Source organism: Notolabrus celidotus, chromosome 15 (genome assembly GCF_009762535.1).
Source record: "Notolabrus celidotus isolate fNotCel1 chromosome 15, fNotCel1.pri, whole genome shotgun sequence".
Lineage (NCBI taxonomy): Eukaryota > Metazoa > Chordata > Actinopteri > Labriformes > Labridae > Notolabrus > Notolabrus celidotus.
This window is the reverse complement of record NC_048286.1, coordinates 15,738,340-15,751,775: the sequence shown is the minus strand read 5'-3', so window position 1 is coordinate 15,751,775 and position 13,436 is coordinate 15,738,340. Positions and strand designations below refer to the sequence as shown.

The window sequence follows — 13,436 nt, the reverse complement described above, 5'->3', positions numbered from 1 at the left end:
AAGATCAAATGAAGTGAAGTATAAGATTTACTGACAAACTAATCCATCACACGCCCTTGAAGCAAACTAATAGCCTCACTAGGGGAGATAAAACTGAACTCATCCTCCCTGACACACCTTTGGACACCTTGGGAGTAAAAGCTCCAGGTTACTTGGCAATGCAAACCTTGCACTGTGCCAATGAAGATCTTCTCCTCTCCATCAGCAATAGAGATGCGTGCACCCAAAAATACACATGCAGTCTAGTGTGCATCTGAATGTTTAGCTGCAGTGCTTCTGAGTCGTGGTGAACCTAGAAACTGGAATTTGACAGGCACCTGTGAAGTTTTACTGGTGAGTGAGAAAGTTGATTCAAACTGGCAAAATACATTTTTAACTGGATATCAAATCACAACTAATCCCTTACTTCATTCTCCATATGGCTATTTTCTAACACTTTAATAAACGGTTTTAAACCACAAAACAGAATTTCACACATTTGCACCCCAAGAATTCCCAATAATTCGTGTCCCTGTGGTTTAGGACACTTTTTGTTGCCAATTCTCGGTTGATTTCCCCCTTAATCTTGTCTACCTTTTCTGTGCCGCGTCAGAGACAATAGTCTGCAGAACACAAGTATTACAGCTATGCACGCAGGACATAATACCTCCCTTCTTCGCCTGTTATCAGCAGTCGCCTGTGAGCAATCAAACAGAGGGAGGAACCGCCTAGTGCTGTAAAAAGTCCCTACCCCTCTATAGGTCAAAGTCTGTACGAAACTGACGGAAGACCACAGTTAAGTGTCAACTTCACGCGATTTCACTTCAACGGGAGGAAAAAGAAGTTGATTTTTCTTCAAGCCGGTATGACTCCATTGCTGAAAGGTTGCCTGTTTATTCTACTAGCGTCATTTCTAACGGTAAGTCCACGACTCAGTGTTTATTGTTCGATGTACAGTATTGTTTGGAGAGTAAACTATGTAAACAGGTGTGGCTCTCTGCTGGTGGGGTATTTACACCAGTGGATAGATCCCCCCTTTTGTGCGTAAAAGTTTGACCAGCGTGTGAGCAACCATAGATACGGAATAAAAGTTAATGCGCAGTCTCTGTTTACATGGACACTCTTGTATTGTGCTGAAATGTCACGGAACAACTCTTTCTTTATATCATCTCCATCAAAGCGGGTTTCCATAATCAGGGTAATTCTCGGAATAGCGGATGTGGGGAAAAAAGTAAAGAGTCTAATTATCAAGTTTGGGACCACAGAGCTGTGGGCTGACATGGATAGGGATGAGACATGTCTCAGTTGTGATATGTGGAAATATGGAGACATTTCACTTTTGAATGCAAATTTAAAGAGACAGTAAATGTTTATTATACTGACAGGGTATATTCAAAACAATGAAATGATGTCTGTTCTGTGAAAAATTAAGTATAATATGCATTACAGATTCGTGTAGTAGTTCTCATTATGTAAAGTAATTAGGTGCCATGTGTGCATAAGGCAAGAGCAACAACCTGCTGGTTAATGCTGTAATTGTTACTAATTTAATGATCTCTTTTTTCCTCTTTTGTTCTCCTGTAGCTTGTTTTTGTGAGCGCAGAAGGAAATGTGTTCCACAGACAGAAGAGAGAGTGGATCATCGCTCCCAGAAAGCTGAAAGAAAACCATGATTACACTGGAATGGCGAGCATTGCGAGAGTGTGTACTTTTTGTGTCAGTTTAAAGAATTGTTTAAATCTGCTAACCCTGAATATTCTACAGAGCATTTTAAGCAGGTGCTACACCATTTTAACCCGTTAAATAATGACATCATATTGGGTAGAGAGTGACTGAACGTGGTTTATCCACAGGCTACCAGTCTTTTATTTTAATGACTAACTCTCAGAGTGTTTGTGAGTACAGCTCCCCAGACATTGGCAAACATCCATACTCAGAATGAGTCAGTGGAGACACAACATATCAATGAACACATCACTGTTCATACATAACACCTGTTTTGATGTGCTTGAGCTTATCTAGTTGAAAATCACAGCTATATATTAGGTTTTAGGTTTCCAAGCCATACAGTCATTGATGGAAATCATTTGATGAGCTGGGTCTCTTTTGCAGTTGAACTTCAGAGTACTATACGCATCATCTCACATGCCTTCACTTACAATGTTTGAATACTACTAAATCACTGAGTGCAGCAAAATGAAATTTGTGATAAAACTTTCAGTATAATTAACTAGCTTTTTAATATTCTGTGTTATTGAAGATCTTAGATGTTCCAAACAAGTGAATTAATTTTGTGTTTGTGTCTTTATTTTTCAGATCCGCTCTGATAAGGAGAATTATACAAAAATATTCTACTCTCTCACGGGACCTGGTGTTAACCAGGCTCCTGTGGGTGTATTTCAAATTAACGAAAACACTGGTTATGTGAAAATCACAGCCATCCTGGACAGAGAGGAGATCCCTTTCTACCATGTAAGAGCAGATTTCTTTGTCATAGAAAGCCTAACAGGAAGTGTTAATCTTAGAAACATTGTTAAGAAAGTGTGATATTCCATTTTGCAGTTGAAGGGTCTGGCAAGATATACCGATGGGACCTTGGCTGAGAAAGACCTAGATCTCAAAATTACTGTTCTGGATGTGAATGATTGCATCCCGATCATTACAGCAGAGCAAGTTGGATCTGTCAATGAATCAAGTGCAGCAGGTATTTAAATCCTCTTCAGAATTCTTATCAACTGCAGACATGGCATCATAATATTTTCCACCAGGAGCTGATGTGTCATTTACTTTTCACTGGGGATATTTCTAGGTACCGTTGTGATGAAAGTGATAGCTACTGATGCTGATGAAGAGAACACACTCCGCTCAATGCTCAGCTACAGCATTGTGGAACACAGCAGTACGGCTGGGATGTTTTATATGAACTCTAGGACTGGAGAGGTCATGGTTCAACGGAACAGTCTGGATAGGGAGGTGAGGGAACTTTGCTTACCTGAAATTCTTCTGTCGCTGTGCATCACAACTTTATCTATTTGTTGGAAAAACTTTCAGCTGGTAGCACAGCAGTCAGAACAATGTTGGACATGGAATCACACTGCATTGTTATGGATAGTCTTATTCGGGTATCACATTTTATAAACATGTTCTTTTACCCACCATGAACATAATTCCCAGATAAATGTTGATTTACAGTAAATTACAAACTGATTTAAATAGAAACTACAAGCTATTTTATTAATCACTGTATTGAATCTATGATCCCATTTTCTCAGAGACAAGATACATACAAGTTGACTATAAGAGCATCAGACTTGAATGGACAAGCAGGAGGAAACACAGGAACTGGAGAAATCCAGATTAAAATTTTGGACATTAATGACAATGTCCCTACCTTGGAAAAGGAATCGGTAGGTTTGACACAACTACATCAAACGAAAACTCCTCTTCTTTTTTTTTTTTACCCGCTTCCTTGATAAAGTGTAAAAGTCACTTCAAGCTCTTGGTGTGTTATATCTGCAGTATGAAGGGAGTGTGCAGGAGAACACCATCAATGTGGAAGTGATGAGGATTAAAGCCCTGGACAAGGATCTGATGTACTCTGCCAACTGGCTGGCTGTTTTTGAAATAATCTCAGGGAATGAGGGAGGCTATTTCAGTATCAGTACTGATTCGATGACTAATGAGGGAATCATCATGATCAACAAGGTAAAAAAATACAAAATGTCTTATCACATTTAAGTGGACTGATTTTTAAACAACAAATAAGTGACTGTTATCACAATCCTAACAATGGCTAATGTGATTACCATGTCCTGAATCTGCAGGCTTTAGACTACGAGGAGCTCAAAGTGCTGAACTTGGAGGTGTCAGTTTCCAACAAAGCAGCGTACAATTTTGGCAGTGGTTCCTCGGCAGGAGGGTCCTGGACTTCAAAATCCTACCCTATTACAATCAATGTGGTCAATCAAAAGGAAGGCCCCCGTTTCCAACCAAGTGTCAAAGTGGTGACAATCTCAGAGGACCACACTTCCATCTCCTTCAGCAAAATCATCACTAACTACGCTGCTATTGACAGCGACACACTACAAATAGCCACCAACGTAAGGTATGGACTGAAAAAACAATATGTCATTTAACTGAAAATGTGAAGAAATCTCTTTTTGTCTCTGAATGGCTGTTATTTAAACTAATGGTGTATTTCATTTTATCATAGATATGCCAAGCTCCGGGATGATGACAACTGGCTGAATATTGACGTAAGGACAGCTGATATAAGGCTTAACAAAATTCCCGACAGAGAGTCAAAGTTCTTGATCAATGGAACATATTACGCCAAAATTATATGCATCACAAATGGTGAGTTCTGAAATCTTGCAGCTATTACTCTGCAATGTGGTCTTCACTGGCTTCATATTGATCTCTCTTCTTCTGACTTTCAGAGACTCCCTCAAAAACAGCCACAGGGACCATAGCCATTCAGGTGGAGGACTTTAATGATCACTGTCCAAAACTGACAGCTACAACTCATACCATGTGCATTGAGGATCAAGTCATCTTTGTCGCAGCTGTAGATGCCGATGAGTTCCCCAATTCAGCACCATTTGACTTCACTGTGATTCATAAGAGCAGCAAGGGACATTGGAAAGTGGAGCCTCTTAATGGTATGATTACTCAAAATGGACACTCTGCTTCAGTGTCATTCAAAGAGGGTTCAATTAAAGAGACCATTTTAGACAATGCAATATAGGTCATAAGGCTACTTTGAGTATCTCAAGTTTGTGTCAATTTTGCGCCTACATCCTATCTCCTTTGCTGAACTAATTTTATTCAATTTCGGTGTTCCAGTTTCAAGTCATTGCTATGTTACATTAACTATTATTACCTTTTATCAACCTTATCTATGCTGACAAGTTCTCAACAAGCCTTGCAACCTGTTATTAAATGTGTGTCATGTCCTTCTACAGAAACTGTGGCTATTTTCCGTGACGAAGCCAACTTGTGGCCTGGGATTTACAAAATTGCAGTGGAGATCAAGGACCAGCAGGGAAAGTCATGTGCTGATTTGCAAGTCATGGATGTAACTGTGTGCACTTGCGCTGAGAACACAAAAACTTGTGTGGCACGCAGGATAACCACTTCTAGTTTTGGAGCTTCAGGTATCCTGCTTCTGCTCCTGGGACTGCTGCTCCTACTGTGTGAGTAGAGTATGAGTGTGCACTTTCGGTCTTGTGGTTAGTTTATTTATATGAATCATTAACGTTTACCTGTGAGGTAGCCAAAGTAGACGTGTTTTAGCAAACTGAATGCATGGTTGATCATGGGCTATTTCTCAAAAAGGATGATTGTGAATATAGCATGCATTGTAGTACTGTGATACCTTTTGGCCTCAAATCAAATACTTTTGTTGAATGAAAGTTATTTGATGTTTGATGGATTATTTATTTGGCCTGCCCTTGATGCTTTTATTAGAATTTTTTTTTATGACAGTGTCATATCTGTTTGTTTTTAGTGGTTCCCCTTCTGCTGCTGTTCTGCCTGTGTGGAGGTGCAGCAGGTGCTGGAGATTTCAAGGCAATTCCTTTTGATACAAAACAACAGTTGATCTCATATCACACAGAGGGACAAGGAGAGGACAAGGTACTTTGATATTGGTGTAGTCTTAATGTGAAAGGATCTTATACATTATGAAGACATTTTATTCAGGTTTGCTCTCAATCAATGCATCTCTGATGGGGTCTCACTTTTTTCTTACAGGAAGTTCCTCTCCTTACTCCCCTTGTGGAGGTTGATGGTAATAAAATTCAAACCGGGAACATCAATGTTACCGGAAAAAAAGGGTACCTAGGTGGACTGTTAGAAACAGGTGGAGCACAAGGTGGAGCACAAGGTGGAGGAGCAGCCATTGGTGGCTCCATTATGACAACTGAGGACATACAAAGGTACAGCCGATACAACCAGGGCCATGAGCATATGGAGATGGACTACATGAACTCTGGGATGATGACGGGACAAGAACATCTGTACTCCCGATACAGAGCTGGGGCCTTCGATGGGATGGCTCTTTCTGAACTGTTCCTTGGAGAATATTATTCAAGTGTAAGTATTTTAAATTGCATTAAGATTCCAGACCCACCCAAGTCTGATTTTGGGAGTTTGGCTAAGTTTGACACAGTGATAAGTCAGTTATTTACAGGAAAAAATTATAACTCTACTCCTCAGTAATGAGTGAAAAATAGAAAAACTCAATTAACAAAAATGCTTTCATAAATTGACCATATATAATATTAGTATGTTTATAATTGAGTATTATAGCACTCTTTATTCTAGTAAATAGAGGAAAAAGTGCATTCAACCAAATAAAGTCAGCTCCACCACAACCCTCCACAAACAAACACCCACAGAGACACATTTCAACAAAAAGATATATGATGCATTTGTTTTTTTCAGAATACTCAATCAAAATAAATACACCAGAGAATATATATATTTTTTGACATAAACTATTAGTTATCTTGGTGTAATAAGTATTTCATGTTTTTTTGTCTCTGAAGAAATCCGACCATGCTGCACAACAGTCCCAGGAGAAGGATGCTCTGCTGGTCTATGACTATGAGGGTCGGGAGTCCCTGGCAGGTTCTGTGGGCTGTTGCAGTCTTCTGGAGAAGGACGATGACCTCGCGTTTCTTGATGATCTAGGCCCTAAATTCAAAACGCTGGCTGACATTTGCCGGCGTTCAACCTTAGTGACCGAGACTGTGGATGCAAACATTTCTGTCTCTCCCTTCAGACCAGTGTCTCCCATCAGGCCCTCCACTCACACACACACTCACACCCACACAGGATCAATCAGAGACAGGGATCACTTCAACATCAACACACTCAACACCTCCAACGTAGCTTCTGGATCCTCAACTTTTGTCCAGGAGGAGCGAATCACTGAAAATTCATCCATGCTTCCAAAGGTGCATTTCCAGGACCAGTATGTGTATCCCAGTCAGACACTGCTCATTCAGCAGCCCACTATGTATATGACCGCCGCACCCATGTATGTAGTTGATCCCAAGCCACAGATGGTGCTGGTGTCCGGCACCCAGCAGGCTGTGGGTCAAATGGGCTCAGTTGGGCTTGGTCAGGGGTTGGTGCAGGTTGGTGGCATCCAGGGTCCTCAGGGTGTAGTCCTTGTAGATAGGCAGGTGGGAATGGGAGGGGCCACAGGCCATGTGGCAACAGGTCTTTCACATGGGACCACATCCAGAAAGGTGCTGGTGGTGGAGAATGGATCTTCAGGTGGAGAGCAAGTTGCACACTTAGCACAGGGCTTTGTTCAGACAGGACATGGGGCTGCAGAGCAGGGTGTGGAGGTCAGAGGTCAAGGTATGCAGGTTAAAAGTTTTTCAATGAGTTCACGTAGTTCTGCAGGATCTCATGAAGACATACTCATGACAGCAGCACCAAAGGTGCAAGGGAGCCAGAGAGTAGTTGTGCAACATAAGAAGGTGTCAGTAACTGAGAGAAACAGTGAATCCAGTACAAGAGCATAAATAAGTGTACACTTAGTGTATCCAGCAATTTTGTACTTATTTGGATACATAGGTTTGATGTAGTGTCTTTGAGTACACTAAAATGACCATATGCAGACTTTAAAATGTTCCTAAAGATGGAAAGATGTTAATAAATCATAGTTAAGCCGATAAAAGTAAAGTTTACTTATAAAAATAGAATGCTGTACTAGCCTACTGCTTTTTTTGTAATTACACATATGCTGTATAGGTGAATAGGCAATGCTTCTTACTAAAAAAAAAAGTGCCCTTGTGTATTTGAAAGTTCAAGATAAAGTGTAGAATTGGAAGAAAGAAACCAATTTTAGGAGGCATTGCTTGTAGTTGTTGCCAAAAGAAAGCCTCTGCGATTTCTAAATTATGATATACCTCTTCCCATGGTTCCATAACACTATGTGTTTGTCACAAATTACATCCATCAAAGCACTCTATGTATTTCAGGTACAAATTAGCATTAGGATTATGGATGGGAACAGGTCTCATCAGATCTGTAAGAACCTTGCCAATTCTGGCTCCAAATTTACCAGTCTGGAGAAGGAAGGGTGTGACAAGAGTGGTCCGGAATGACTTTAAACCACTGTAGGCTTACATTTTAACAGATCAGTGCTCTTATTGAATCCTAACAGTTATTCTCTTTGTCAAATAAAACCTTATTTACTGCTCTTGTGGTTCTAATCTCAGTGATTTTCCTAGGGTCTGGTTAAAATATAAGTCTGTAATTATACTGTGGGTGGTTAGTTTTGAGAAACCCACAGTTATTTTACAAGTGACTCCAGCAGAACAAAGCCTCTCTAGTCTGTCGCCTACTTCTATCCATAATACTAGAATCAGTGCTCCAAGTACTCTGTCGTTGTTTTTTAGTGTATTAGAATTAAATAGATATCTGGATTGCATCTTAATATTTTTTTTTAGCTTAAGCTGTGCTGCCCTGCTGAATTTTGGATTTTTGAACTTAGTTGAACTGTAACTAACAAGGAACTGTTTTATGGGTGGCCACTGCTTCCTTGGAAACTGCTTTGAACGTAGATAAATGCTGTTTGACTGTTGAACCTATGAAAGGGCCCTTTACAGAAGAACCAAAGCCAAAGTCTCAACAGATTTATTGCACCGAGACTGGGTTAGACTGTTTTTTTTTGTCTGTAGTTAACAAAGAGATACTGACTGTAAACCAAAGAAGAGAAGACTCGACAAACTCTCTGCTATATTGTTGCACTCTTTTACTATTTTTACCCGATGTGTGTTTTTTCGGAATTTGTACTTTTATAAAAATCTAAGTGTTAATTCCAAATGATTTAGTGCCAAAGATGTGAATGTTGGTAAAATATAAAATGATATCCCTATTTTGTAAGAATGTAAATAGTATTAATTACCAGATAGACTTTAATTGTGTGTTTTGTGTGCAGGTGCATGTGTATGTGATTGTAGTATGTTGGGAGGCAGAGTAATCAAGGATGAGCTTTGCAAGCACTAAAAACATTTAAGTGTCACTAACTGTTAGTGCTGATCTGGCTATTGGTATGTCAGTATTTTGATCTTTTATTGCTGATTTTCAGTAAGAACATAGCATGCGACTGCATTACAGCAGCAGTATTATGTATGGAAATGCTTTTTTTTTCTTTACATTTTGCCCTTGATGACATAATAAAATAAAATATGAGAAAACTGACATTTTCTTTCAGTCCAACTTAATTACTGTGACATTTTATGGATTAAAGAAGAACATGTTATTCTAGTACATTACAATATAGATAGATATTACACACACTTTGAAACAACCTTATAATAGTCTGTGTACGTGTACATTGTGTAAAGTTTAGGGTTTATACTCGTGCTATATTTCATTTATCTAGCTTTAACCATAAATGGTGGAATTAAAATATATTTGCACTGAAAAGCATTTAAGAAATAGATCCCTTTCTGCACTGTAAGCACAGAACACTTCAACTACCAGTTTTGTCAGGTAAAAAGTGGGCACAAGTGTGACCATTTATTTTTTTTAAGTTAAATTTTTTTTTTTTTTGCCTTTATTGATAGGACAGCTGAAGAGAGACAGGAAATGTGGGGATTGGAGGAGACATGCAGCGAATGGTCAAGTGGCCGGGAGTCGAACTGGTGACCTCTGTGACGAGGATTGTAGCCTCTACATGTGGGGGCGCTTAGACCACTAGGCCACCAACGCCCCAGACCAGACCATACCATACCATTTTAAAATGTACATCCTTCTCCAGGTGACACCCGGTCACTCATGACAATCTCGAACTGATTTAATCCTCAATAAGAAAAAAATGTGCTTTTGAACTGTGCTTCAGCTTTGGTTAGAAAGATGAAAACTAGGCCACAGCCGAAGAGCACACATCTAAAACCAGTCTTTGGTCATTTTTGGAGATGACTTGTGTACAAATCTATCAGGGAAAACTTGTCCTTGTTTACGTGAAGCTTGGCTGCATATTTTGAAGGCAGCAACAAGTGAACCTTGTATACCCATTTAACAGAGGAATGCAGGTGTCTTAGGTTTCTTATTGTGTCACAGTACTTCACCCAGGAGATAGCATCCAAAAGAAAGCAGCCTATGCTCTGCAATTAGCATGTTGCATACAAAGCAGGGTGGATTACTCTAGTAGTGCCACTTTTGAATAACTTTTCTCACTCATTAGGTTATAATTGTACACATAAAGAAATCATGGTGTCCTATTAAGTAAAAAATAAAACCAGTGGAGTGCTGGCTTGATTGAAAAGCCTTCTAAATTTTAGTGACCAGCAGATGGAGATGGTGTGGGTGAACTGGTTGTGGGCTAGGATCAGTCTGTACCTCAACTATCAGTTCTACTGTAGACTGAGCTGAAACTCTTGTACTGCTAGCTAGCAGTATGGCAAATACAGATGGTACTAAAAGGAGCTACACTGCTGCCACAGTAGTCAGTAAAAAGTGTATGTTGCTGACTTATATTCAGGATTTTACATTACTCTTTCTAAAAGAGTTTGATGAATTAATATGATGTGTGCAATTATGAGATTTAAGGTTGCTTCTTGGAATATCATGTCTATTCAATTCTGTACAAAAAGTACAAACAGCTGAATGCTAGCTACTTATAGCTACAGTATTTCTCAAACTACACTCAAACCAGATTTAAAGAATGGCAGCAGAGCACTTGTTCAGTAAAACCAGCATGATCAGAGACATCTTTATTTTGTCATTTTAAACTCTCTATTCATTCCATACAATGCAACAAGTTTGCGATTTGGTGGTGCTAACAGCAGCTAATGTAACTTCCAGCTGCTAGCTTGGAGCAGAGATGAGGGGCAGTCTACAGAGGTTGTGGTAAGCCATCACCTCCAATGTTCTTGATGATTTCTTTTAGTTTGTGGACTTATGGACTGTTGTCTATCACCTCAGCTGACACTGACTCCAATGACACCATTGGTTCCATACAGCTTTTTACACAACTCACAACGCCTCTACCTGGCTTTGATGTGTAAAACCAGTAAAGCTCGGTTGAACTGAAAATGTTGTTTGGTGCCAGCTGGATGGAGGCCGAGAGGGTTGTTCGCTTTTTAGTTGACTGGCTGTTTGATCCCTGGCTCCTCAGTGTCTCTGTGTCCTTGGGCAGGAAACAGAACTCCAAATTGCTCCTGAAGGCATAGCCATTAGTGTGAATGTGAATTGGATGAAATCCTGATAAGCAGGATCTCATCAGTTTATGACCGTGTGAGTGAGACAGAATACTGAAAAATCACTACATAAATATACAATTTATTTTATTTTCTATTTAGATGTACATATGGCAACCAGACATACTGAAAGTGGAGTCTGTTAGGGGTTTAAAAAATGAACCTTTCTGACCTTAAAACCTTGAGTATATTTTTCTGTCAGTTCTTCAGTGATGTCAAAGGGGCAAAAGGTTACTCCTTCAAGGTTTCCTAAGACACCTGCATTCCTCTGTTAAATGGGTATACAAGGTTCACTTGTTGCTGCCTTCAAAATATGCAGCCAAGCTTCAAGTAAACAAGGACAAGATTTCCCTGATAGATTTGTACACAAGTCATCTCCAAAAATGACCAAAGACTGGTTTTAGATGTGTGCTCTTTGGTTTAGTTTTCATCTTTCTAACCAAAGCTGAAGCACAGTTCAAAAGCACATTTTTTTCTTATTGAGGATTAAATCAGTTCGAGATTGTCATGAGTGACCGGGTGTTACCTGGAGAAGGATGTACAGAGGTCTAAAAACATGTTTTACCTGTATCTCAGATGTCAGTCAACAAGTAAGAGAAAGGGAGATGGGGGTATAATGACTGTTCACAGGTTGAGTTGAGTTGAAAAATCCAGGGTAGGAAAGTTGGCATTGACTCATTTTGTGTCAAAGAGGACGTTTGTTTGAGCGGGTCAAGAAGGTAGTTCATTATCTGTCTCTGAGGAAGCCATGCAGGCCAAACATGACTATATCTGTTACAGCATAATGACTCTGTTGTGTCAGGGGAAAGTTTACAATGAATCTTATGCATGGAGCAAGAACTGGTTCTCAGGCTACTTGTTACAATTTTGGAAGGTTTAGTAGCGGGTACCTTTATCAACTTTGCAGAGCTTCTTTTTCTTACTCAGTTCTTGGAAAAAAAAGAAAAACACTTTGCTATTTTTTTTTAGGTATGGCTCCACTCATTTATCAAACTGGGTTGAGTTTGTGGCATGCCCCTTTTATTTATGAATATGTATGCTTTCACTTATTTCAACGCCATAAAAACTTTCAGAGCACTTTAAAGTATTTTGCCAAAGACTTTAGTTTTATACTTGAGTATTTCCAAAACAACTATCTGCTCCAGATAATGTTACCCAACAAACATTGATTTTTCCATTTTCAAAAAGAGCATTTTTTTAAAAAATGTAAGCAATTTTTAAGCGAACTGCTCTTGCATCAAATTTTTCTGAAAGGAGAGACAAGTTGATAACATTAATTTGTTTGCCTTTTCCTTGAATGACAGAGTTTTTCCCCGGTTGCCTCAGGGCAAAAAAAGCTGCTTTGAATCACCTCACTGCTCTCTGGTTTAAATTTTTCTCTAGGATTTGCTCGTCTTGCTATCAGTCATGTCAAAGCAGATGTTTTCACTCACCTCTCAAATGGAAAAAATTCTTGGGTTGACAGGCGTGACTTGGGTGTGGCTTGTAGTGGAACATTTTTCAACTGTGAACACTTGGAGAGTACTTCAACAGCCAAGGTCTGTCAAAATGCACACGCTGTCCTGTCAGGAAGCCCAAGCATCATCTCAAGTGTCATCATGTCCCTGTCATACTGGTGTGAAGTACATCAGATTGTCAGTGATGAGTTATTTTCTTTGCATTTTCTGTACAGATTTTTCTGCTTACTGTCGCCAGGCTCCTCCCTGGTTGCTGGAACGTGCGTCTTTCTGATGCTCATCTGCAGAGTAACGCAATACATCAAGATTTCACAATAGCTTACATACTTGTGCAAAACTCAATCAAAACAAGATTCTTTAAGCTGAGCTCTAAGTCTTATGTGGCTCAGCTTTCTAAATTGCAAAATGCAGTTTCATAGACAAAGTCTGCATTCTTAATTTTAAAGAGATTCTGTGCACAAAATTTGTCATAGCGCAGCTTAATGATTTGCTCTTTCAAAAGAGAGTACATTAAAGGAGAAATCCGGTAAGTTGTATATATTTCTTTCAGAAAAAAATCACACTGGAAGCCCCACAACTACAGTCATTGTTTATCACAAAGGAATTAGCTCTTTGATCAAAACAAAACACACCTAAACACACCTCACAACAGAAGCATTTCTCATGCACACTTTATGAAGCTATAGTTTCATAAGTACAACCTATATATGGTGATAAATTAAAAGGGATATTCCCTTTGATACTTTTAATCATAAAAAAACATGACACAAAG

General features: G+C 39.3%; 1 protein-coding gene across 1 annotated transcript; it reads left to right on the top strand.

The window, feature by feature from the left end:
* The first annotated feature begins 670 nt into the window (after positions 1-670).
* LOC117827273 (desmoglein-2-like) lies at positions 671-9,204 on the top strand. The gene is made up of 14 exons (XM_034703806.1): positions 671-898; positions 1,564-1,680; positions 2,296-2,451; positions 2,542-2,683; positions 2,789-2,952; positions 3,252-3,386; positions 3,499-3,684; positions 3,804-4,084; positions 4,193-4,335; positions 4,419-4,640; positions 4,944-5,174; positions 5,489-5,616; positions 5,734-6,075; positions 6,531-9,204. Exons 1-14 carry the CDS (start codon positions 845-847, stop codon positions 7,518-7,520), a joined length of 3,291 nt encoding a protein of 1,096 aa, XP_034559697.1. The 5' UTR covers positions 671-844; the 3' UTR covers positions 7,521-9,204.
* The last annotated feature ends 4,232 nt before the right edge of the window (positions 9,205-13,436 follow it).

Excerpts from the sequence above, each read along its gene's own strand:
- LOC117827273 (XM_034703806.1), top strand. The coding sequence starts at position 845 with ATGACTCCATTGCTGAAAGGTTGCCTGTTTATTCTACTAGCGTCATTT. Across the intron at positions 4,085-4,192 it reads CAAATAGCCACCAACGTAAG|ATATGCCAAGCTCCGGGATG; the intron begins GTATGGACTGAA and ends ATTTTATCATAG. Across the intron at positions 4,641-4,943 it reads GAAAGTGGAGCCTCTTAATG|AAACTGTGGCTATTTTCCGT; the intron begins GTATGATTACTC and ends GTCCTTCTACAG.